At 38.3% G+C, this 27,659-nt stretch overlaps 1 protein-coding gene across 2 annotated transcripts in view; it reads right to left on the minus strand.

Annotated features, from left to right (window-relative positions):
• LOC138064854 (WD repeat-containing protein 70-like) overlaps nucleotides 1-27,659 on the minus strand; it is a 147,692-nt gene that overhangs the window by 119,750 nt on the left and 283 nt on the right. Inside the window, exons 1-5 of one of the 2 annotated variants that reach the window (XM_068929068.1) lie at nucleotides 27,039-27,122; nucleotides 26,893-26,955; nucleotides 26,580-26,663; nucleotides 24,113-24,227; nucleotides 20,170-20,380 (exon numbers count right to left, since the gene is read on the minus strand). In XM_068929068.1, coding sequence (XP_068785169.1) covers nucleotides 20,170-20,380; nucleotides 24,113-24,227; nucleotides 26,580-26,663; nucleotides 26,893-26,955; nucleotides 27,039-27,063 — 498 coding nt within the window. In that variant the 5' untranslated portion in view covers nucleotides 27,064-27,122. Of the gene's footprint in view, nucleotides 1-20,169; nucleotides 20,381-24,112; nucleotides 24,228-26,579; nucleotides 26,664-26,892; nucleotides 26,956-27,038; nucleotides 27,123-27,659 lie in introns of those variants that run through there. The other variant, XM_068929069.1, reaches the window with a different exon arrangement.

The following is a 27,659-nucleotide window of genomic DNA, read 5'->3' on the forward strand; positions in this document are numbered from 1 at the left end:
AAGCCATATCACTTCACCTATATACACGCATTTACCACCAAAATTGAAACAACACACCATTTAGATGCAGACTAATGCTTGACCTTTGAATTTGTGCAATTTATTTCAATTCTGCATACCCAAGTTTCCTGATCTGTAAAATTTGATTAATATCTAGCATAAGGAATCTGCTACAGAGTTTCATTCAATAACGTTGAACAAGTTCATTAGGCTCCTAAGGGATCCCGTTATTCTCACTCACACTGCAGTCTGCAAAACTAAACAATCATATCTCTAGAGACAGACAGCTGTCATAGATTATACTTTTCAACAGTTCTCCAATTCTGATTTTTAAAAGGTGTTCATCTAAATATTTATTCCCAAGATCTTAAAAGAGATACAAATTTATTCATATAGTCCCAGTTAGCACCGTTATCTATAAACTTACCAATAAATTAGGACACAGAATTAAACTAAGAAAGAAAAAGGGGGAGAGAGGGGGAAAACACACGACATAGTCATGTAGAGAAGATCTACAACCATAGGTTAGGGGTGGGGGGGTGGGGGGTCAAAAATTACAACATGTCTAAGTTACCGCAGGAAGGAAGGACAATTTCCTATCTAGACCCACAGCTGGTTCCAATTCTATTACTGTTTCGATTACTAATTCTCCCACGCCACCCATAAATTACCTTCAAAATATTTAACATTTAAGCTGTGTTACAGCAGCACAATTTTATATAATGTGACATGAGAATAAATTGCTAAGTAACTTTATGCATCCGGAAATAGGGAAAGATACATTTATATTGTATACACGAGGTCCACGCTTGGAAAACACACACACCTTTATCCATGCTCTGGCTCAGGTATATTCCTTCAACTAAAGCAGTTATCTTAGAAAAAAAGTGGTGCAGTATAGTCAGTTGATACATCTGACATACTTAAATCTATCATCAAGATGTGCCCAAGAATTATGAAACATGCTTTATATTATATGCCTTACTATGATACCTATGCATTGAGAGATGTCTCCAGCATATACCAAAAATACTAATTTGTATAAATGTAATGAAACCTCTGAAGATTCCACATGACTGCAATTAAACAGGGCAAGATATATGATTAAATATAGAGCCATTAATTTCTACATAGCAACTAAACAATTATTATTCATTATTGCTTAATTGTGGCTTGTAAGGAAACAGAGCAATGACCCCCCCCCCAACACATTTTCTAGTGGAAAGATGTCCACATGTCAAACCCAACGCTTGTGTAGTCATTCTAAAAGGAATCTGAAGTATAAAAGCGTACAGAAGTAGCAGTCTCACATTTCAACCCAGATTAAGGTAAAGATACGTTGTCTAGACAACACACACTTTTAGCTGCATGCATGGAGAAAGGCAACAAATAATCAAAAATGCCATTCCTTACTGCCCTGTAGTCACGTTATGTTAAACCCTTGTATATAGTTCTCACTCCACAACTGTCAAAGTGTAGAATATTAGATATGTCCAATGAGATCTTCCCTTAAATTATTTGATAGACTTTTTGTCAGTGCACAAGGAGCTGCTGCAGATCTTTCATCCTACACAAAGACTACTTCAGTGAACAGAAGAGTCTTCTTATGTTTATAATCTAAAATTAAAGTTTGGCACAAATGATTTAAATTAAGTCACTATTAATCTTGTACATAACAACCTTGTTAATCCAGCAGAGATGGATTAATAACAGCATACATCTTCAACTTGGACAGTATAGACAGTTACCAAGGTATTTGTTACCCGCACACAATCATGCAGTATAGAGATGATGACTTCTGATGTTCACGCTAAAGTCTATCCCTTTATTTGGGGGTTAAGAGAAAGAAGAATAGTCCTAGACATTAGGAACTCCAGATAATAGAACCTGTAACATATTTTCTGTGAGATTTTCAATAAGACACTGCCTGTGTGTCCAAGTACCATGTCTTAAATGGGATAAAAATGCCTCATCTTGCAGACGTGCTACAATGATACATTAATAAATACGGCAAGTCAGTTCATGTGTTTGAGCTGCTTAGGTTCTACCAAGCCAGAAGCCATAAGGAAGACTACTAATAAGTGGCATTTATAATACCCTATTGAAATATACTGAGATACTCTAAGGTTCTTACAAGCTTGTTTACAAAATAAAATAAACAAAAGGAACACATTATTTAAAAAAAAAATCTGTGCCTAATACTCATACTATGAGTGAAATTTTGCAGTTATAGAGTACACAAATAGATCTGTAGTATTTCTTATCTCCTGGTTGACTGACTTTGTTGAAGTTACCGGGGAAAGCATGATTCCCTAATTACTATTTCCACAAATACGCAAGAAATAAACCTCCAATACTACTTCTCCTGTAACAAGCAAGTACTTAAACCTAGGTATCACCTTCTACTTTACCAAAAGAGAAATAAAAGTATAAAATAAGCCAACAATGAGTATGAGAAAGCAGCAGAGAGCATATAAACACTTATTGGCTGTCCATATGAAAAGTTGCAGTGATAGGGAGGAATACACAACCTACAAATACTCTGAATCAAATGCAGTCCAAGTACCTTGTCTCAAATTTTTTCAAATTCTGTTATGGACATTTTCCAGACAACTAAGAAGGAAGTCAAAACAAGGATTCCCAAATGCGCAGTTAGCTGGGCTTGGGCAGAACTCAGCTCCTATTTCTTGGATTTGTTCTGTAGGCCTGAATCCTTCTCATTAACCTTACGTTTGACATCCCCCTTTGACACGTGGGCCATGGAATGATAGGGCTTAATTCTGGAACCAATGATATTTCACATAACACCTCCTGCTGCCCTAGGCCTGACCGTTTCCCAGGACGCTTTAATAGTTTACTTTTTACCTCTTGGGAGCCACGAAATGCATAGTAGATAGGCCTACAAAATGAAATGCTTTACATTGAACTTTCCAATGTCATTATTCTGTTTAAAGATAAAGTGCAAGAGTGTACAGATCACTTAAAAAGCAAGCATGCAAAGAAAAGTGCCTTCAAATTTAGCTTACCTTCCATGGACAACCTTAGAGATTCATCACACATCAGGCACTCAGCATTCTCACTATATCTGGCAACCATAGGTAGTACCCAGCTCGAGAAACCAAAATGGATGTCAGAGTAGAGAATGATGGTATCCTTTTATTTTCAAGCTCCTTCCATGATATCCTTTTACACTTCTACAGATAGGGAGAAGTTCCTCCCAGTTCACTTTATTAGGTGAAGTCTCCCTTTGTAAAGCAATTTTTTCACGTAGAAGTCAAACTACTGTATAAGGTAATCTATTACAGTGAGAAAACCCTGACACTGATGGCAACCTGTTCTTACTTGAAAATCACTTTCCCTTTGAATTTCAGTGCAGTGCAGAAACAAGAAAACAGAGACAGCAAAAGAACCCTGCATTTAAAATACAATCAGTGGTTTGACAAAAATATGTACAAAAATGTCCTAAAAACCACCATAAACTATTCATGCATTCCCAAACCCTCACAGTCACTACGATACTGAAAAATTCCAGTGGTGTGGAAGATAAGTGAGGGAACAAGTTAGCAAGAGTGAGTAAATGCATATAAATAGACTTTTGCAGTTGGTTGTGGGTATCAAGAGCTTAGAAGTATCTATTAATACTGACAGGCACAGAGTAGATACACATTGCACTGTTAGAATTCTGCACAATAAGGGGAGTGGGGGATTTCTGGCCAAGACACTGGATTTTTTTCGTAAGCTTAGATACTTGCTCTCTGAGGATCGTTAATGTTCAAACAATAGGCCCGTTCACACACTTTCACTTAAACTCATAAATAACTCACAAGTAATATTGTAAACCGCACACTATTTAATCTATCCCAACGGAGAAAGGACCCAAGATGACCCCTTAGAACTTGAAATCACAACAAGATATGGTATGTCAAGCCTGATGCTTAGATAGTAAGCCCTTCTCATTTTAAAAGTGCCAAATAGAGAGGCTATTGTCAGTGTGCCTCAGAGTCTTGCCTCCATGCCTTTTCAGCAAGAACAACGGTAGAGATAGAGGCTCAGGTAGCGTATCATCAGGTGTTGCCATGCAGTGTTTTAAAACTAAAGGTGGGTTGTTTTCTTTTATGAGATGAGTCGTCACAGATTAAAGATTTTTTTTTTTTAATTCACCTTATTTCAAATACAAACACATTGCACATCAGGTTTTCCCACAGGCTCCCAGCCTTCAAGACATATTTCCTAATATATAATCCGTAAAGCTGTGAGTTACCTTTCTCTCACAGTTTCTGTGCCTCAGTCACTCCTGAATTTATTTTTATCAGCAGAAATTGTTAAAAAATATGCAAACCCAACTTTAAATCAAAATAGTTATTAGGAAGTTCTCACGCTCAATTTATTTCCAAAGGTGAACCAATTACATTAATGGTTGTGCAAATGCCAGAGAAATATAACCTGAAGATACTTTCTTGCCTGGAAAGTAATATTGCACCTGGAGAGTAATATTGCACCTTATATAAACTCTTCTTCTGAAACTTGCTCTCCCTCACTAATAGCAAAGGATCCACACTGAACTCTTACCCCACTACCTTCCTCTGTGATCAAGTACTTTCTCATACTACTGATTCTTAATTGCCTAATTCATCTCTGTATTACCCAACTGCTGTGTTTGATTCCTGATGAAACGTACTATAGAAGATCTGCTACCATACATCTGACACAATCCAATACTTCAAGATGCAGATAAACACAAAAAATTCTCTTTATCAGCCAGAAAAGCTGCATAATTTCTATAATTTTCTGCTACTCAACCAAACCTGGTTGCAGAGTCCACCATGAGGTTTCTCCTTGAAGGTATCAGACAGGGTTGCACCCTCCATGAGCTCCTACACTATGAGACAACTCCCAAGAGGCAAACTAATGCAAAATTACATTAAACAACATAGAATTAAACTACAGCTGACAACTATCATTTGATAGGAGAGAATTAGTTTTCAGAACCACCATTTGATTTGGACAGATGCTTGCTAAAATAGCATTACAAATAGCTTGGTTATAATTAATTTAGATTGTGACATTTATCTTATTTGGGGAGTTAACATTTTTGCTAAAAATGCAGAGCCTAAAATGGCTTCTGCTCATTCTGCATTCAAACACTAACCGCAGATTCTTGCTCGACTACGAGACTTGGGGAAATCACACCAAACCGCCATTGGGCCTTCTCATAAATTCACTGGGTATTCAGTGTATCCCAATTGCCTTCCTTTATAAAAATATTTTATGGACAACAACTGGACTAAGTCTGCTATTATTTAAGCCCTTAATTTAGAGATGATTGAAAGGACCTGCCCTTAAATACAGCTGTTAAATGCAGAAACTTCCTTTCTTATTCCATTCCTCATAGACTTGTACTATCACAATAAAAAACATTATTTAATATTAAAAATATATATTTCTAAGAGATTCCTTTTCAGAAAAGAGAAAGACCTGACCTGGAGTCACCAGAGAGGAGGACACCAGCAGGAAGGGAACACAGAGAAGCAACAGTATGCGTGATCCTTACAAGGCACCTTAGGAAACATCTGTTACCACAGAGTACAGGTCTGTGGCAGAAGAAAACAAACAAACAAAAAAAAAAATCACAGGAGAAACCAGAAAGCAACTACAACCAGCTGCCCTCACCCAAAGAAATTAACACAGTATTTAATCTTTAAGAGGGTAACAACTCTGAAGGACTAAGGAACAACAGTAGTTTAAAAAAAAAATTAATATATCATTGGCAGAAAAGAAATCCATGTCAGAATTTTATAAATATATTCTATTAAGATACTCTGTGAGGTTTACTCTGGCATCATTTTTTTCTAGGATTTCATACCGGATGTCACACATCCACTGATGTCAGTCATAAAATTATTGCATGTTTCTACGTGGCTCAACATTTCACCCCCTGCACCCGCACACTCACGTATGAAATCCACGCAAGGCAAGGAAAACCTACAGAAAAGGCAGACCTAGTCAGATCTGTTAAGGCAGACTTAACAGATACAAAAAAAGCAACAAGCATGTGGGAGTTTACATCTTCTCCATAGTTTTCATTTTTTCCATAGAAAGAATCAATGGTGTTAAAAATCAATTTGATTTTTAAAAGAGTCTTAACAAGGCACAGAACACTCACAAAGACCAAGACTCAAAAACTATAGAACAAGAGAGGGTTACTTTAAAGTGATTCAGTACTCTGTGTCACTGTGGTCTTGTAAAATAGGTATTGGCAATTTGTAGACACTAAGGATATTTAAGCTAGTTATTTTTTCTTTTGAATTTCCATTCCTGGTATTTATTTTGGTAGTTGGTAGAAAAGCTAGTAAAACAATTAATCTACTTAAAGAAGGAATGTCACAGAAACATGTTTAGTCTTATATTTAAGACAACAAGAACACTTATCATGACATTTACCTTGCAAGAGACATACGCTGCTGACTATTTGTCCTGGAAAAGGTTATGAATCTGGTAGCACTGAAAGCCAGCTGCTCCCTACAGATGCGGTTGGTTATAGCCTAACAAGTAAGTTTGCTTTCTTTGCAGAGCACAGCATGTTTCAAGACCAAGACACCCTTGTACCAGGCTGGTAAGAAAATGGCAGATAAGTCTCAATAAACCAGCTGATGCACAAAACCTGAATGGCGATTACTGACTTGAGAAAGAAACAGCAATTATTCTATGAGCTACAATTCTTCTTACCCCAATTTATATTTTAAGTTAAGCCTAGAAAGTTCTTGATAGACATAAATCTACATTACGTTCTGTTTTAACAAAAAGTCCGGAACATTTTAGTCTGGAATTTGTACACTAAAATTCCAAAAAGCTGAAGATGTAATTGCTTTAAGTGTCTTAATTGTTGCCATTCAGGTGTAGTTCAAAAGCTGAAGAATTAATCACTTTTTTCCCCTCTTCTCCTTAGGGCACTCCCCCCACCCCCCCACCCCCCCCCAAAAAAAAACAGGAAAAAAGATATGAAGAATGAGAGTTCACCTTTTCCAAAGAACTGGAAATTCATCTTGAAACCTACTGCTGACATGATTTGCCTTTTATATTTCTCTGTCTGCACCTGTCACCATATTTATGGATATAGTTTATCTTTTAAGTGAAATTTGATCTTTTATTGCTAATCAAGCCCCTTCAATCCTGTCAACTCAGCCTTTTTCACAAATGCAACATTTGCTTTATGCCTGCACATTTATGTAGCACAACTGTAATACTGCCAAGCAAGAGATACTTACTCAATCTGCAGTAAATATAAAGGTAGGATCCAAAGGAGAAGGCTCGATAACATTCAGAAAACCTCATTAATTTTTGTTAGCTGTCACTTGGACACAACGACTAACAGCAAAATGAGCAGACAATCGCTGCATATACTAAGAGAATGGTAAACGTTGCCCGCAAAGAGAAAAGCCAAGGTATTTCAATCTTTCTCATTAGCTATTGTATTATCACTAAAAACTCGAGTCTTTCACGACTTTCATTTTCAGCATTTCAGAAAAGGCATGAACTAGCACAGTTGTACACTAAAGACTCGAGGAGGCTCCAAGTCCCTGCAATTAGCTTTGACTAATGAGACATGCACCAATCACGGGCTGAGGCAGATGTGCACTACTGACAACCTTCTTTCTCCTGTGCTTGCATTTGTCCTGCCAACACTTGGTTTGTTCTGAAATTCTGGAGATTTAGCATCACCGTTTCACAAGACCCAAGAGGTAAACAATGAACATGGTGAATGAATCTTGGCCACCTGGAGAAGAAGGGTTTCCTCCACTGCCTCTGTTTTTAATATACCAATGGATAAGATGCAGTCCATAGACCTGATCCAGCCCACTGGAACAAAGCATAGAGCTAGTGAGCCACATGACTTACTACCCTCTGCCCCAAGAGCCCCACCGCTAACCCAAAGCATCACATCATAACTACATGCTTACCTGTCATGTGATCAATATAAAGTCATCCACAGTACATTACATACCTGATTGGTATGACAGACTTACTACATCTTGGCCATAGGATAGACTTTTCTTGATATACGAGGAAAAGACTAAATAATGGAGTACTCCAATATGTGAAAGCTACATGGTCCAACTCAACCAAGATATCTTTCACACTTCATTTAATAAATTGAAATAAAAGAAAAAGAAGCTAGAGATGGGAAGTCTTTGTTAAAAAATCGGTTCATTTCACTCACTCATATTCATTCACTCCATACAAAGATGTAAGCTGCTGTTCAGCCTGGAGAAGAGGAGACTGAGGGCGGATCTCATCAATGCGTATAAGTATCTGAGGGGAAACTGTCAAGAGGATGGGGCCCGACTCTTCTCTACGGTGCCCAGTGATAGGACGAGGGGCAATGGGCACAAACCGAAACACAGGAAGTTCCATCTGAACAGGAGGAAAAACTTCTTGACTGTGAGGGTGACAGAGCACTGGACAGGTTGCCCAGAGAGGTTGTGGAGTCTCCTTCACTGGAGATATTCAAAACCCGCCTGGATGCGATCCTGGGAAACGTGCTTTAGATGACCCTGCTTGAGCAGGATTGTTGGACTAGATGATCTCCAGAGGTCCCTTCCAACCTCAAGCATTCTGTGATTCTGTGATAAAGCCTGCGTGACTTCTAAACCATCCTCCAACAAATCTTCAGAAGTTCACAATCCCATTATTTAACAGGAAGTAAAAAAAGAAAAAGGCTATATGAATAACATAAAGAAACATTTTTTGGCTTCACCTTTTAAATGAAAAATGAAAAAAAAAAAATAGGACTTTCTTCCAAATTCTTCTGCTCATTGTCTTAAGTGCTATAGTTTCCTGTACTTCAGGATAGGAAGATACTAGCTAATTTATCTAAGCTAATAAAGGCATATGTAATGTTAAAATCATCATAATTCCTTATATAGGACACTGTAGCTCTAAAAAAGATTCTCATCTCTTTCTGACATCTGAATTCATCTACAAATACACCCACTGTACAGTGAGCGATAGGGATATACCACTTATATTGTGATATTTGTGAAATATCTGTCTTAAAAAAAAAAAAAAAAAAAAGAGTAACATCAACTCAAGCATTCTAGCATTTCCATGCAAACAACTCACATATCAGTGAGAGCTCTAGCTTTTGTTTTCATTCTAGAATGTTTTTAAATGAATTAATTATATATTTTAACTCTACAATACTGTTTTTTCCACAGCAGAAGTTTTGGTCATGCACAAGAAAACTAAGTTCTATTGCTAATATCCACAGTTCTTCCAGGACTTATTTCATGAATTCATACTCATTGTGATATCAAAGGTGACCTACTATATCCAATATGACCAGTGGGACTGAGGCTGTGTACTGCAAAAGGGCCACTTTCGGTGGACTGAGTCCAACCCTTATTTGAGACCGAGTGTTTCATACACAAGAACACACAAGTACTCACTGCAGTGAATTCCATGCATCTAATTAAAAGCTTTACAAAGTACTATTTACTTTAAAAACTGTTTTCAGAGAGTAAATAGTAAGTACTATTCAATTTCCACACTGGTTGCTAGAGAGGGTTGCAGAAACTATGCACGACAAACAGCAGTTCTAGAAAGACAGTGGTGCATCTAAGATGTTTTTACTGCCCCCTAGTGCACTTTTGGGGAAGAAAAGCAGAACGATACTCTGCAGCCCAGAATATTGATGTTATTTGGCATTATCGGGGGGTAAGGCCTACCAAATAAATCTGAAGGCGAGCATATGACTGCATCTCACATAGCTGAACTCAAACTTGTGTTTCAGCTAGGTAGCTCAAGTATAAATAGCAGTGCAGCCAAAACAGCAGAGACTGAACAACCTGCCCATGTCCTCGTGGTACATTCCTCAATAGCTAACCCGCACAGAGCTTGACACAGCTGTTAGTTGTCCAGAACGCACAGGGGTAATTTCAGGAGTCAGTCGCCACTCTCATATAGACACATAAAGGCTGCCTAGTTCCACCAGCTATTATTTGCACCTTGAGAACACACTTTGCTATAACATATCACACATTTTAAATTACTAACACTGATTAACCAATTAAGCCCGGAAACAAAAGTGGAAAGCACAAATACTCTCTTTCCTGTTTTAATCAAACTCCAAGTGTTTTGTCTGCACTTTCTGTCTCATCAATAGTGTAAAAGGAAACATACAATGCTGGTAGTCCCACTGAATATGCATGTTCAGTCCCACTTACAAAGTTGGAAATCCACGTATGTAGCCCCACTGAAGTCAATACAGCTATTTATATGGAAAAGGATCTACTAACCTAACCTTATGAAATTAAGCTAAGCTTCATGAGATAGCTACTTATTAGTTAATTGCATTAAGCCTCATTTAGAAAAATAAATAAAAAGCTTCTTGTCCCTATTGCATAGGGGTTCCCCACAAAGCTTATTTTAACTCGGAGGGAAAGGTTACATAATTTATCACCTTTTCACTATTCTCAAACACGATGATAATGATATGAAAATGGTTTTTGCTTTACAAAATAGTATTTTAATTGAAAAATCAAATACTACTTCTAACTCACCTGACTTTTTAAAATTACATTACAGTCCTCACATGAATAGACGTAAGAGCTTAAAGGTTTCTTTTACAGTTTTCTTCTTCTATTTTATTCCTCATTAAGCAGGTATTCTTTGAGACATTTCAGAAAGTTTTTGTACAAAAGCAACAAATGTAACACACTGATAATTTTAAAAGTTAAAATAAAATACTTCTAGCAGAATAAAGGAATGAACAGTTTACATAAAGCATCAATTACACTCACTGGAATCCAAGTAAAAATCTGAAATGTGCTTTAAGCACATTTCAAAAGCCTGAGATTTGGCGCATGAAAGGAGATGGTTAATAGAAATTTATTATTTAGAATTTATGATTCGTTTGTTCCTTTGGAAAAAGTACGTCTTGATTTATGAAAGGAAATCAAAAAAATTTTGTAGCATATTCCCATAAATGTTACGTGAACATTTATCAATCCTCAGTTACAATGATGTAAGCTGAATAAACATTTATAAATACTAGACAAGGTGGTAGGTAGCAGAAAAGGGAGCAAAAATATTATGCAAGATCCTAATAAATAATTGTATTAGGTATTAAAATAAAGAAGAAGGTAACTAAGAGTAAAGGAAGGAAGTTCTGCATGATTGTTTTGTGATCTGGATAGTGTCAACATCAAGTATGTATAGTCCCTGTATACTGCTAAGTGCCCACCTGCAAATAGGAGATGCCATTGCAGCAGTTGTAAAACATTACATGGGGCAGTCTCACATTCATAAAAATCTAAAGCCATCTTTTAAACAAACAGCAGACATTCCAAGAGTCAACAAAATTGCTCTCCAAGGATACCACTGGAGCAGTCTGCAGTTCCAGCAGTTTAACATAAATCATTCGTTAATCGAAAATCCTGTGAAGACTTGTTTTGGAAAGGAAACGTAACTACATGTCACTTACACTTTTCCTTCAAATACAGACCTTTAAAATTATTTAATCATCCTGATCATAAATATTTCAAATACTTGTTATCATCCACTTTACTTCCTGTTCATTCAAGCAAAAGTTCTATACACCTGTATTTCTCACTACCCTGTTTAGAGTACGAATAACTTTTTGAAAAAGATAACATTCATATGCCAGATGCAAAGAAAAATAACATCTTCCATTTGTATCTGTTACTGTGTGGAATGCATAATACATTAATTGTGCTTCCTTATAAAAATACTCTGGAAATTTGTTGCCGCAATCGCCAATAAAAGTGTCCTGTAAGAAGGCAGTCCCCACTTCAAGCTGGCTCTTAAGTGTCTTAGGTTCTTAAGCAATAAATGAATTCTGGTCCCTTCACCTCCAGCTTAGCTTCACCTGAAAGATCCCAACTTCTACTGGAAGCAAATAAAGTAATATGTTCATATGTCATTGCATGAATTGAATTTCATATGACATTTAGAGCTACCTATTTTTGTTAAGTAACACTATGAAGAAAGTTCAGTCCCGTGACTGAAATATTCATCTAAAACTTTACGTGCTTTGAAAGACTTAGAATTTTTCTTTCCTTAAAAGGTAGGTCACTGATTGCATAGCCTCAAATTTACCCACGCCTCAAACATGGCAGGCAGACAACAACACTTTTACTCTCTGAGGGCAATAGTTTCCATTAGGTCTTCTGGCTACAAAGAAACCAAGGGTGTATGAGGAAAGAGCATTTGGATCTCATGTTCCAAGTGTGGGAGCTCTGCAGTCGCACAGTATCTGAGCCAGAGGTGAAGAAACACTTTGCATCAGTCTTAACAGGTCCCTTTCCAAATTTAGAAGTGGAACTAACAGCTTGCAAAGGAGCTTTCCACAGGCTCCATCAGGTCAGGCCAACCTGATGAAGGGTCCTTGCAGAAAGTAGCAAAGAGGAGGGGAAAAAAAAAAAAAAAAGAGGAGGAAGATAATAAGATCTCTACGTTTCCTTAAAAAGTAACAATAATTAAAGTAGTAACAATAATTAATGTTCTAGATCATGACACTTATTTTATACTACCAAAGTTACTTATCTCTAATTTTTTAATACTTTCAAGTTAAGAAATTGTCAAGTTGACAAGCTGTCAAGTTGACATACTGATTACCACACAAAAAAACCACAGAATAAAAATCGTAGGACTAAGTATCTATACAGGAAAAATCCTAGGATTTCACAGAATCACAGAACAGTTGAGGCTGGAAGGGACCTTTGCAGATCATCTATTCCAAGCCCCCTGGCTCAAGCAGGGCCACGTACAGCAGGTTGCCCAGTACTCTGTCAAGATAGCTTTTGAATGTCTCCAAGGATGGAGTCTCCACCACCTCTCTGGACAACCTGTCCTAGTGTTTGACCACCCTCACAGGGAAAAAGTTTTCCCTTAGTTGCAGACGGATCTTCCCGGGTTTCAGTTTGTGCCCATCCCTGGGCACCCTGAAAAGAGTCTGGCCCCATCCTCTTTACATCTTCCTTTCAGATATTTATATGCGTTGATAAGATCACCCCTCAGTCTCTTCTTCTCAAGGCTAAACAACCGCAGCTCCCTCAGCCTTTCCTCACAGGAGAGATGCTCCAGTGCCTTAATCATCATCTTGGCACTTTGCTGGACTCACTCCAGCAGCTCCACATCTCTCTTACACTGCAGAGCCCAGAACTGCACCTAGTCCTCCAGGTGTGGGCTCCCCAGGGCTGTGTAGAGGGAAGGATCACTTCCCTTGACCTGCTGGCAATGCCTCCTAACGCAGCCCAGGATACCATTGGCCTTCTTGGCCACAAGGCCACGTCACTGGCTCACGGTCAATTTTTTGTCCACGAGGACCTCCAGGTCCTTCTCTGCTCAGCTGCTTTCCAGCAGGTATAAATGCTATACAAAACCCCAGTCTGTACTGGGGCGTGGGGTTATTCCTCCCTTGACGCGGGAGGCTGCTCTCATGGGCGTATCCCATCAGGGCCCACGGACTTGCCTACGTCCCATTTGCTTAAGCGATCCCTTACCCCATTCTCATTTCTCATATTCAGTGAAATTATTAAGATCAATATCATGCTACCAAAAAGGCATACAGCAGAGAAGTCTCGGCCTTACCATACTCTACAGAATTGACATATAGACTTTGTAAGCACATGTTTTTCTCTGGAGACTACTGGTAAGCACTTATGCTGGGGCCCTGGGCTGGAGAGGAGGGAAGCAAATACCCATCCTTGTTTTATGAAAGATAAATAATTGCTGGGGGAATTACCCTACTAGGTTCCTCTTGTACAGTGCCAATATGATGCATCAGCCCTACACTCCCAGTTTCTTACTGTAAGTATTCTCTTCCAGCTTCTGATTAATTATCTCAAATTTTTATAATAAGCCTTAGTATACAAAATTCAGGGGGTTGATTTTGTTGTTCTTTTAAGTTTTGTAAAGCTTGCAAGTCTTTTCAAATTCATGTCTGAAATAATCAGCAACAGCAACAACAAGCAACCAACAACAGCAGCCCCATCAATGACATTTAATACAAATAATTCTATAATGACTTGGTCAAAGTTTTATATAAAGAAAATAGTTTTCTTGATTCTTACAGCAGAAACTCTGTCAAGACCCAAAAACATATTATACACAGATATTCCAGAGGCATTTTTCCTCCCGACCATATGGGAAGGTAAAGCAAAAGGAAGTTGAAAGCAATGGTAATTGCTACCTAGTCATTGATATGCTGGCAAAAAATAAAGGTAGTTCAAAAGGAATGCCTTCCTCAAAACTGCATTTTTCTATCTCTCTTGCACATGCAACAAATTGCATTGTTCAGCTGTAAGCAGTCCAGATCTTTCTTCAAGTCCCTCAGTTCACTTTTTAATCTTTAGACAAGATGAAACATGACTGGGTAAACAAGATTCTATTGTTACCAGGACAGACTCACTCTCAGCCTAAAGGTAAAAACTCCTCAGGTTGTCTAAAGTTCCATAACATCTATTTATTTTTATAAGACAAAGATTTTTAGCCTGGCCCCACAGCCAAATTCTAATTGGAGTAATTATAGTCTACTTAAATTCTCCATATAAATCAGCAGGAAATGGCTTTCCTCCATTCCAAACAAATGAGTATTTGGTATGTCTTGTTAACCGCTGCAAAAAATTTAAAAGTGGCTCCAAACAATCCTAGAACTTTGGATATCATTTTGGAAACATGCCCAAATCAGAGTACAGCCTTGGAGAGGCCCAAGGCTGTACCTTTTTTCAGGGACGTAATTACAGCATTTTTCTCCCTTCGGTACTGCAGGGAAAAAAAGCACTCGATTCCAAAGAGGAATCAACTAAGTTCCGTAAGAAGATAAAGCCCTACAGATCCACCCGGCAAATTCTTCCAGCAACCACCTATATGTCTGCTGCTCCAGGTGAGGAAAAAAACATCACAAGCTGTTAATGCTCCATTATATCCTGTTAAGGATCTTAGCACATTTATCCAATCACATTTACAAGTGACCCTTCCCAAATACACACTCTCTTACTAATGTATTTTAACGGGTGTCACGTCTTACCTTGACAAATTCATTATGTCCTAGATTTAAAATGACCACTGTACAATTCTGACATGACTGCTTTGGCTGGTCTCCTGTCCCCTTCCACCCAATCTTTTATTTTGATCGCACAAGCCGAAACAAGCAAGATGCACCCAAATGCATCTTGCCTAGGGAAAAAAGCCACTAAAAATTCCAACATATCTCACACCTCACTCAAGCCTCTGAAAACTTCAAAATTTACCATACAAAATCTTGCCCTTACTATGAATCTGCCCTCTAAAACACAGGCCCTTTCCCCTTTTAACACACCTGCTTGGAAACAAAAAGATTCTTCTCAAGTTTCCCAGGAAGGCATACTTTTGGACAGGAAACCAAACATGAAAAGCTTCAAGCTACAAGGCACTCTCTGCTTCCCCCCCCCCCCCAACATACGATGACGTGAAAAACAGGCACTGACAATCTCTCCAAGCTTTTTGCTCCAAGAGGAGAAAAAGCACTACAAAAAAGCACTGATCGCACTTCAAATAGGCAACTCTACGCCTCATCTTCCTCGGTCTGACAATTAACAGAAATCTTTTATATTGAAAGAAAACTGTAACATGAGGAAAATGTCAGAGGGGCACAAGACCAATCGTACCTAATGTACTTAAATCACAGTCAATGCAGCAGCATCGCTTACACTACTACAAAGAAACCTTGTAAAACATTTGTGTAAGTACGTACAAACATATATTGTGCTTTAACAGTCACCACTGCTGGAATGAATGGAGGTGAATTATTAAGTCATTAAATCTAAACATTTATTTGTGACTATAACTACAACCTGTACTAACTTTGATTTTAATCAGAGACATTACAACAGCTACCATGAAGAGATGAATATATAAAATGAACTTCTGTAAATTTACAGTAAAAAGTAAGCTAAGCTAGAGGTCATATATGTAATGCAATATAGATGGCTCAACTCAGAAATTTACATTCAGTACAGATTATATGCAAATATCTGCAAATTACATAAATGTGTAACATTTAAAAACTAACAGTGCTGATTCAAAACATTTCAAGGCAAAGTGTTCGGCAATTAACTGCTACTATTAATTTTCGTATAAAAATATCAGTAAGGTATGAAAAATTCCAATCCAAGGTAATAACGACTAGTTAATACTCCCACCTGACGATCATTCAGAGCATACACAATGTAAGTTGGACCGTTCTGGGACATCCCTAGATTCAAAAGAAATACATACATCTCATAGGAACTAATTTTGATAAATACTGCTATTGATGCTCTCATTTAAGAAAGCAAAGCAACAAACGTTCCTGTACTAAAAAAAAAATCACATCTAAAGAAAGTCTCACGAAACAGTGGCAAGCTACTAGGGTGAAGCCAGTATTTTGATGCATGTTATCTGTTACACAAAGCCTAAAAGACTTCAGGCTACAGAAGTGCAACGCACGCAACTATTAAAGAAAAACTTGTTTCCTTCAGGGTCAAAAATATAAATGCTTGTGTTTTAAATAAGTTACATCAGCATAAAAGTATGATAACAAAAGAGGGACAGTCTCATAATCCATCTGGGGGAAAAAAAAAAAAATCAAAACAATTATTCATTGGAGTTTTTCATTTCTTCTCTCCCACTTCTGCCCCCATGCCTACTAACCACAGCCTGATGTACAATCAAGAGAAAGGAATCAGAGTTCTCATAACATCAACACCTGCTTTTCTTGGGACTCACAGGATCTTCCTGTGATCACCAATCGATCAACAGGAAATCAGGAAAGCACAGCTGTTTCCTTATTCCCTTCACAGGAAAGAAAAGGACTGAGTTCACGAGCAGCAGTAAGGGGAGGCTCTAGACCCCAAAGGCCTCTGGCATCCATGCTGACACAAAATCTTCCCAGTTATAAATTAACTGTTTAGACTGAAAACCCACAAGTCTCATATTTCTGCTGCTCTGCTTATTCTCAACCAAATCTGTTCTAGACTGTTTTGTAACTATTGTCTTAAATTCAGACAAACTTAAATCACACCAGTCTGCATGTTACCTTTCTATCTGATTAGCTTTTTATTATGTGTCTTTTAACTCTGGCTCCCAGTAACTACACTTTTTCAAGCCAGTTGTAGCATTATTCAAATGCATAAATCAATACAGAGCATCTATACCTTAATGTTGCTAGAAATCAAAAGTCAACAAGCAAACAAAGTGACTGTTAAGAAAAACTGCTGAATTACATCAGTTGGTTCTGCACTGTTTTCCCTTTGGCATTTTCAAGAAATTTACAGAACTAAAACAAGAGTTACACAAAGCAAGGTGCCTACTGCCCTTTAGAGATGGAAAATGAAAATAAATTATGTTCAGTGCTCAGAATCCATAAATCTAACAGTTATACAAGCAATTCTGAAAAAAAAAAAATCTCTCTCTCAACAGCGCGCGAGATACTAAGTTAAAGTAACAATCAGGCTTTTTTAAAAGATATTTATAGTAGAATTCATTTTAGAGATTTCAAAGCACAAAGACCTACTAAGATGCAGCCATCTTTGATCAGGGACAACAGAAAACAGGTACACAGCACACTATAACACAGAGGGATTAAAAGGGAACAGATGTTTTCTATTTCATTGCTGATAACCCACTCCTCACTTCAAAAACTACCTGAAAGTCTTATCCTGTTCTGCGAAACATCCCTATTAGCTTTAAAAAGATTCACAGGTTTACTACTTATGAGATTTTATACATCTTCATGTAATTTCTCAGTTATTGAATACTACCGCTTTCCCTCTCTGCCACGCTGCCTAAATGAGTGCTCAGCATTTAGTTAGTTTTTCCTAAAAGATCTAGTTTCTTCCATAATTATAAATGAATGAAGGAGCCTGCTACAACTTGGCACTAATCTGTAGTTTGAACATGATTACATCTAGGAATCCATACAGCATTCACTACTGAGATTAAAGACCTGAACATACCACAGACTGGAAGAGTAGTATATACAGAACTGTTGATTCATGGGAACCCAATAAAATTACTCTACTTACAAAAGAGCTGTCAAAGGATGACAGCCTTCCGCTAATGATGCAATAAAACAGATCTTTAATATTTAGTGTATTTCCATTACAGCTTACTCGACCAGTGTGGTAACATTTTCTTTGATGTTGCCAAACAATTCTGCTATATGGATGGCTACCACAGTACTGTTAACAGAGTTTATTATAATCCTATTTCATCACAACAATGACAAAGACTAAGATCAGTGGTAAAACCGAGGTGACCTGCTTAGTCAGAATTCACAAGATGCTTCATGTTTTTTTCTCTAGTATACACTAGGTGATTTTCATGGGGGGAAAAAAAAGAAAGTTATTTATTCCCAGGTTCCACAAATGTAATAATGCTTTTCCACATAAAATATAAGTCAAAACGTAACAGCAGAGCAGGACTAGAGCCTTCGTATTGTCCAAAAGACTGTTCAGTACACGTAGGCAAGACCACTGCCACCACACTTCATTTAAAGTGTATATATTTATTTTATTTCAGAATTAAATTATGCAGGGTAAAATATATGATGCTTTCTGCTAATGGCAGAAAGTGACACCTCTACCAGACCAAGGAGGCAGAGTTTTCCCAAATTTTCATCCAAGCTTACAACACAATTATGGTCAATCCACAATCTACTGGTATTAATTCTCTTTTGAGAAAGAAAATCCTAGTAATTTCTGGCATGAATTACAAGAAAAATTTAGGTATATATGAAGAACCACCATTATTGCAGCTATTCTGAAAAGATTTTTTTTTTTTTAAACAAAATTCCCTATGATTTTCCAATATGTGCAACAAGTCCTCAACTATTAGGAAGAGCAATCTAGAGATACTCAGTTGAGAAGTCAGTTTAATTTTTTTAAGATCCTGACAAGAGAGCTATACATTCCAGAACGTGAAACATTAATTAGCCAGTCTTCTTCCATAGGTGTGTCACTTTTTTTTTTTTTTTAAAAGATAACTTTTGCTTATAGTTCTGCCGTGTTCAAATCTCAGTTTGTCTTATAAGAAAATAAAAAGAGAGTAGGCAGGGAAGTAGCACAGACATAAGCAATTAAGAAAAAGTCTGTGTAGAAGAGATCAGGATGAGTAACTAGAAGACATTTCTGATGCACAGTTGAGTGTGACATGTCTGTGAAAATATTAGCAGTCACGAGGTTTAAATCTGGGTTTAGTTGCCAGGATATAACATGATTTCAAGTTGACACTGTTTTAGTGCAGTATACATTGAAATCCTTTGAGCATCTTTTACTCTCCCATAGATTAAAGATACTTGCAGGACTTGATTCACAAGCCTGGTTGTTTCTCTCTGTGTGGCTTCAACATTTCAGTGCTATAAGGCAGTTTCAAGCTACAGAAGTGCTGACAACAGAGCAGAAAATTGTTTTTTCTAAGAAGAGAAATGGGGACATCTTGGGAGAGCTGTGACTTAGGAGGGCATTCTGAGGAGGCCCCAAAGAAAGAACACCCGTGCAGAACAGGCATACATTTGTTGAGATTTACCACTTCCTAGTGCATAGACAAAGTTACCAGCTATTAGAAGAACAAATGTAAAAAGTGTCTATTTTGTGTAAATTCATTGTTGGTTTTTTTTTGTTTTTTTTTTTTTTAATGACAAGCATCTGGGTTCACCAAAGTCCGAGTACACTCTCAAACTCTGGATCTTGAAATAGATTGAAAACTATTGAGATCCAAAACTGATCAAAATTAAGCATCTCCCTCAATATCAATAAATATAACTACTTTTCAGGATAGTAACCATTATTCCGATTATCTGTTGGAGATGCGTGTTTTCAGATAAAAAACTAAAAACCAAAAAACTTCACTTCATTGTTCTTAGTTCTTCATAATGTGGAAACAAGAGTAAAGTTAAAGTATACAAGCGAAATTCATCATCAGAGATTCACATGCATGTGTTTCTAAAAAATCCAGATTTTTTAAAAGAATTTTGTCTTTGTTTAATAGTCATTAGAAAAAACACATGAAATCTACATTTCAAACAAGTCATACACTTCACCCACAAATTCAATCATAAAAGAAAGAGGATACTTAAAAATAAGAGTCTATTTAAAGTGTTTAAACATTAAAGAAGAATAAAATACTTACATTATCTTCCTCCTGTATATCATCGTCATCATGATCATCATCACTGTCCTTGAACCCAGGTGGAAGTGGTGGCCCAATGAATTCTTCATCATCCTCCTCCTCCTCCTCATCAGTATTCTCAATCTGACCTTGAGCTGAAGTCTGGGATTGCACAAATGGACCAGTTAACTCTTCATCTGAGCTGTCTTCACTTTCACTACAGGCTGTGTCTCTGCATGGAAAAATTTTAAAAATTGCTATTTCAAGAACATGAACACATTTTTCACATTAGGAAATTTCTGAAAAGTAAAACTATTTAATCCACACTCATTCAGCTCATTCAAAGTAAATGTGCTCCCTCTGCTGGTAGTTATCAAGTAGGTAGTATTCTAACAGGAGGCAGAATGTCTGAAAGTGGTAAGCAAAAAACTCAATTTTTAAAACATCACTTTCAAGAGAGTTTAAGAGCCTTTTCTTGCAGTAAGCTTAAGTTACAGTGTATCATTACAGCGATACCTTGCAGCGGACATCAGCTGTTCCTTTCAGATTCCATGAGATAACAGACATTGCAAGATAGTCCTTTGTGAGCTAATATTTTAGGAGTATGTATATGATTTACAAGCAGGCAGACTACAAGACAGTTTAACAATGAAAAGAAAAAAAGACTACAGAGGGATTTTTTTTAAGTTTAGGTTATCACTTAAAAACAGTAATAAAAGCATACAAGTTCAAGAACATGATAAAGCATTAGAGAAAGAGGTTCGAAACCACGTAACTGTGTCAAGAGAATGTGTACCTCCTAAGAGAGCTGTACATCAAGCAGGGAATAGGTTATACAGCAAACATCTGTCTTGGATGAGTAAATTAGAATTCTATTTTAGGAAGAAATCAAAACAAACTACAAACAATGTGAATTAGGTCCTCAGATGTTACAGTGATAAGAAGGGCTTGCATACCTGAAAGCTTGACTGATTTTTCCAACTATATTTACTAGCCTAATAAAAAATACTGCCTCCACATACAAACGTTGTTTTGAATAGCGATGAGAGACATTTAAAGATCTAGGTCAGGATACGCCTGTCTAATAAATGTAACTCAAATAAAATAAGCTCCTCTTACTTTACAATAACGGGGCAATCAATAGCCTTCTATTGAAGGGAAGCTTTTCCAACACCTGAGGAGGATTTGGGTCCATCAGAGCTCTTCAAGTTAGCTACAGTAAAATTAAGTTTTCCTATAGAATGTGCAAAAGTTTTCTTAGAGTTGATATGCATTCCCAGACCAGCAAACCACATATCTTTTCCCCAAAAGGCAAGCCATTTTAACTAGTTTTGGAATGGAACCAAACATATAACATAGCTGCTAGTGAATATAGTGTACGTTACACAATGATTCAAAGAGGCCCTTCCAATCCTGGTTTCCCACATTTTCAGATTTTCCCACAGATGCCCAAGAACAACACCTAGCTTTCTTCCCAATTGCCTATCCTTATTATTCTCTCATTTGCTAGGGAGGACAAATAAATCAATTCAAACAGTTCAGCATATTGCAGGGAAGTGTAACCATTCAGCATGCGAAAGGGTCAGAATTCCAGTGATGTTTTTCACCACACTCCAAGCTTTGCCAGAGACAGCCAAGTACTCCAGCTACAGCTATTGGTATCCTCTGTCCTGACTGGAAAGGAAGATAAACTTAGGAACATCCAAATGGAGCTATACAAAAAGCCCATCTAGCTGAGAAGGGCCTTCTGACTACAACCAGACAAAAGAAGGACAAAAGAACAAAGCAGACACGGAGCAGTGTTGCTGTCAACTTTCAGCTTTGTAGCCTCCCTGATCCAGAAGCTGTAGAGAAAGAAGAACCAATTTGGCGGCCCCTCCCCCAGGATTTAGAGAGGTGGAAGGAATTAAGTTTCCCGCTCTCCCTGATTACCTCCGGAATAAGAGAAATATCATAAGAGGAAAAAAAGAAAGCTACATTAGAGCCTAGATGGCACCCTGAGAGCAGAAACAACGAAAAATATTCTGAGCGCTGGGCAAGCATGAGCATATCCCCCCCTAGATGTTCACTCTCCTCACATCACACACACTATTTTTTCAGACTTTTTCTTTTTAGACTCTAGTACGTGTTTTCATTTCATGAGCATAATTATTATTGTATTTATACTATAAACTATTAAACTATTAATATCTCTCTATTAAACTATAAAAATCTCTCTGTAGCAATTGAGTTCAAAAGTAACAAGAATCAATAGCTGTTCTTCATGTCTTTCTGGAATGACCAAGTCCTTTTTGCCAGGTAAAAAAATCTGTATGGGGCCTAGTATGACCATTTAATCTAATTGTATTTTAAAATAATATTCAGAAAAATGTTGCCATTTTTGGACAATAGAACAAGCTGGTTATTTTGTAGCAGCATATAACTACTAAGATCCACATGGTAAAAAGAAGTGCTGTTAGTATAACTTTTATACTTTACCAAGTCCTATATTGCAAACTTCAAATATCAGTTTTAGGAATACTGCTTTGAATTTAGGCTGAATCACAACGGCACGTCTCCCTCACTTGCTTCCTGTTGTTTTCAGCACTAAGTTCTAAACTACACAACACAGCTTACAAGGAGATACAAAACTGTAAGCTGACATCTGTTCAGCTTCCAGTTCCACCAGCTCTTCACATCACGGCCTCTCTTCTCAATCCTCAGTAAAAACAAAACAAAGCAAAACAACCTTAATATCAACAGAACTCTGGCGAGTTACCAGAGCCTACCCGATAACTCAGAATACTCAGAGGAGTATACAAAGTGTCTAGAGTTCTCTTCTCTCTAGTCCTTGACGTACATGAGAAGATTTGCGGAAAGCTCTGGATCACCTGGTTACTTTCCACCTTACCATTTGTTTTTAACTGATTTCTTAAACTGAAATCCCCAAATGCAGTATACAATCACATTACATTTAAATTCTTGTCATCTTCCATGATTTCACCAGAAAGGTATCTCAGATCACCAAAATGGGAGCACCGAATATTTTTCCTTTATGCATAGAATATAACACAGAACCTATACTATAGTACATTCTGCAGTCAGTTACTCAAGTGGAAGTCCACAGTTTATTTGAGTAACAGTCAAAAAAGAAATTCTGAAATAGAATTTTGTTCTCAGTCTGAAACACTACAAGCCATTTGTCTTTCACAACCTACCACACACAGCCTCTGTCAGCCTACCAGATAGCTATAGGTCTATTAGAATCTTCACGAGTTATAAGATTACCATAGTATACAACCACCTACTTATACAACCACCTAAAAATTTACAGCGCACTGATCTTTGCACTACCTGGCACACAAAGGAGTGATGCAACTTGTAGTATGTATTATTCAGCTACTTTTTTTTCCCCAGCATTTAAAAATTCACATAAACTTCAAAGTAGTAGCATTTATTGTTGGATCAATCAGATGCAACCTTGGACAAGTTTTAGAGTAAATTTCAGGCTGAACTCAAATCAAAATACCTTCTCTACCTGATCACCACTCCATATAATGTGCACACGGAATCTCTATATGTACTTTGCTTTATTTTTCAGCACGCATAATGGGCGGGAACAACAGCTACTCATTGTTTAAGTCAGGAAATACAGTCATTATATTTGCCCTAATATTTTCCAAAAATGCAGAGGAAAATAACGTTGTTGTTTTAAAAAAAAGCAAATATGCCAAACAGGATCAGGGAGGAGACTACAAAATTATCTACTGACTAGATATAATATTAACATTTGTAAATACTGATACGTGCTTCAGAAAAAACAGATCAAATAAATCATTTTTTCCATTGAAAGACTTCAGATAACATGGACATGTTTACATAAGTTAAATGATACTCATGCTCTACAAAAAAAGCAGAAAGATAACCCAAGCCCTTCAGATAAGGAAGCTGTCAGATGGAATGATCTTCCACCATATCTAAGTACCTCGGAGTTAATGCGGACCCAGCTCCTATCGCACTTGAGCCTGAAGCTGGTGAATCAGTGTGAGGACATCTAAGTTCTTTTTCAGCCTGGTCTTCCTTCTCTCTTTCACGAGCTTCTGAATATGGAGAGAGCAAGTGAATGACAAATAATTAAGACTTCTAGAAAATAATAAAATTTGAGGTCTGAGAACAGTAAAACACCTTTTTTCATTTTCAGACCTAGATGAAATGTTTGAAAAGGTAAGAGCAAGTAAAGCATTATCAGATGTTCACTGCTACCGTAATGATCACTCAGCAAAACAAGATATCTCGGAGAAAACGCAAGCACCTACCTTTCAGTCGTTAGTTTGCATAGACTATCAAACATAAATAAGTTGATCATTCAACTAATACTGAGGTATGTTCAACAACAATAGTATGATAGTAAATAACTACTTCACACAGTTCTTGAAATTTGCATAGCACAGGGAACTAAATTAGTATATAATTGTAAGTAAATGCAAATAAATGAATTCTAAACATATGATATATGAAAAATGCATTTTCACAACTCTTTATATTTATTTCCATTTCACTTACTGAAAACAACCCCGTGAAACAGCGCAATCAACAAAAAAAAGAATCTCCCATTTAAAAGTATCACTAAGAATCTTATATAGCATGGTGAAATTGTGACAAGGGAACAAATACAACTACTATCTCTCTTAAAATATTCAAATGACACTTGTTAAGCAGAGAAAAATTACACTTTCATCTTCTCCACATACAAGAAATGTGCTTTCTTGTCTGCTTTCTCACATAGTTAGCAACAATTCTCTATCTCTTAAACTATCAGCTAAAAACCACGCCTTGCTGTACAACACAAAAGCACTTTCCTCTGAAGAGACACACAAACATCTGCAAGATACAGAACCAGGAAACATACTTGATCTCACTTCTTATTTGTAATTTGGGTAGCAGACGAGATGGAGAAGTCCAAGATATAAAGTGCTTCTACATCTTTGCAAGTGCTACATTATAAATGGCAAAATTTGTTTTTACGATAAACAGCTGAATTAAATACAAAATTTTGTCATCTTTGGAAAAATAACTGATCTCATAATCAACAATAAACATGCTCTGTGTTTCCATTACAGCAAAGAGCCAAGAACATTTCTTTGGTTTCAAAAAGTCAAGTTCAACAAACAAACAAAAAAATTCAAAATGCAGCAATCCAAAAAGCTCTGCAAAAGATTAAATCACTTGTTGTGATTGTCTATTAATCAGTCAACCAATCATCAGTCCAACAATTTGATTGTTTAACAATCCAACTGTTTACAGGATTTCCACCTTAAACTAAAATATCAGGTAATCAGCTGATCCCTCGAAAGGCATAAGGATAACACAAGCTGGATCAGTTATCAAACAAAAAGGTTCTGAACATGGAAGAATTTTTGGCGTGTTTAGATTTAGCCAGTAGGAGAAAAGTATGAAAATCATATTTTAGGATCCCCTACATAAATGAATTTCACAGTACTATAAAGTCCATAAAATCAATAAGCCTCCACAGGGGTCCGCTTGTACAGTTCTGCACAGAATTAAGACAAGGGAAATAATTAACATTGCAATAATCTCACTCTTTCAGGAAGTATTGCTGTCTCCATGATAACGGGCTTTAAAGTCTATCTTCACAAACTGCAACATTTTAGAGACTGAATTAAGCCTCACCTAGCGGAACAGAAGCTGCTCAACAATGATAGCATCACGTGGGGAGGGGGGGAAGTGTATTCCATACACGCTGTACAAGTGGAGGGAGAAACTGTGGACATTTGGGTTGGCAACAAGAACTCTAGAACATATATGACTTTGTGTCTCCAAGACATATACGACTTTGTGTCCTCTCGAGAACTGTGTTTGGTTGGATATCAGAAACAAAACATACAATTCTCTCCATCTTCCTCTCCCAAACTGCCAACTTGAAAACTTATCCATCCCAGTACAGCAAGGGGTGAAGTCTGATTTGGGGGGAGCCACAACACCTGCTCTGTAAGACGCAAAAGGCATTGGCTGGTTTCTTCTTTTTTATTCTGTTCACTCTAGATTAAAGTCACCTGTACCAGCTCCCTTCCAGAATAAATATACAACTAACTAAAATAAGGAAGGAACGAAGGAAAGAAGCTTGTATTCAAATCCCACCTTTCCTTCTGCGTCTGCTGGCTATGCCTCACAAGCAAAACCTTGCACGGCTCTTATACACTCCTATAACATATGCAAATCAATAACTTGTTGTTTTTTTTTTTCTTTACCAAGCCCAAAACTGCTTCACGTTGTCTTCCTAGAACAAACCTACTTTTCCAAAAAATAAATAAATAAATAAATAAATAGAGAGGGGAAAAAAAAGCAATATAAAGCACTTAAAGCCTCACCCCAACCCAGCACGACAAAGTACATTTTAAAAAGCGTTAGCTGACAACGGCCACGCTACTTACCCAAGATTTTCCTGCTCCTTTCCACGGCGGTTCTTCTCGTTTGTTCAAACATGGCTTCCAGGTCAAAAGTCCGAGCTTTCTTCCCTAAAAACGAAGAAAAAAAGGGGGACTCTGAGAGCGACCCGCCTCGCTCAGAGGCGCCTCAGGCGGGCTGACGCGGCCGGCCGGCCGCTCCCCTCCCCCCGGGCCGCCAACGGCCGCCGGCCCCGCGCCCCCGGCAGCCGCCAAAGCACCGCGGGGCGAGCGGAGGGGGGGAAGGGGGAGCCAAACCCGCCGCTGCCCGCGGCCAGGCCGCCGCCCGCCCGCCACGCACCGAAGCCCGAGAAGCCCATGGTGGCCGCCAGCTCCGGGTCGGGTCCCGCCAGCGTCGGAGTGTCTGTAAAGGGACAAAAAAAACCGCGGTGTCAGGGCGGCGGAAGGCGGCGGCGGCGGCAGCCCCGGCCCGGCCCGGCCGCTCACCGCCCGCCGCTCCCGGCGCCTCCATGCTGCGGCCGCCCCGGAACCACAACAGGCGGCGGCAGGAAGCGGCGGCGGCGGCTCCCTCCGCCCCCGCGGGGCTGTCGCACCTCGCTGCTTTGCGCCTCGCCTCCCGAGTTACTTCCCCTTGGCTACGGCGCTGCTGCTATTTAATTGGGGGCGTATCGCTCGGTTTCAGTCCTCAGCTCGGAAAAGGGAGATGAGGTTTCCCTGTCTCATGCCTGGTGACTGTCTCTTGTATTAAGTTTTTCAGAGCGAGAGCTGTATCAACCCAGGAACGGAGAATTACTGTGGCCAGGGTATTACCAGCGATCTGCAAACCGGATCCACCCCGTTAAATCCAAGTTGCACCCAGCCCAGAGTTCCTGCGACTGTTTCAGTCCCCGTTTGGGAACCCAGAGCACAGATACCGCCATTAGCAGAGGCCCAAGCCCAGTAAGGCATCGCGTGAGCGCCAGTCGTGTCAGTGCATCCGCCGCAGTCCTGGACAAACAGCGGCCACGCTGGCTCCGTGCAAGGCAGCGGTCGCTATGTGCTGCCTTTACGGAAACTACGCGTGTGCCTTTGCAGGGGACCCCTCAGTATTTCTGGCTTATGCTACTA

This window comes from Struthio camelus, chromosome Z (assembly GCF_040807025.1).
Source record: "Struthio camelus isolate bStrCam1 chromosome Z, bStrCam1.hap1, whole genome shotgun sequence".
Lineage (NCBI taxonomy): Eukaryota > Metazoa > Chordata > Aves > Struthioniformes > Struthionidae > Struthio > Struthio camelus.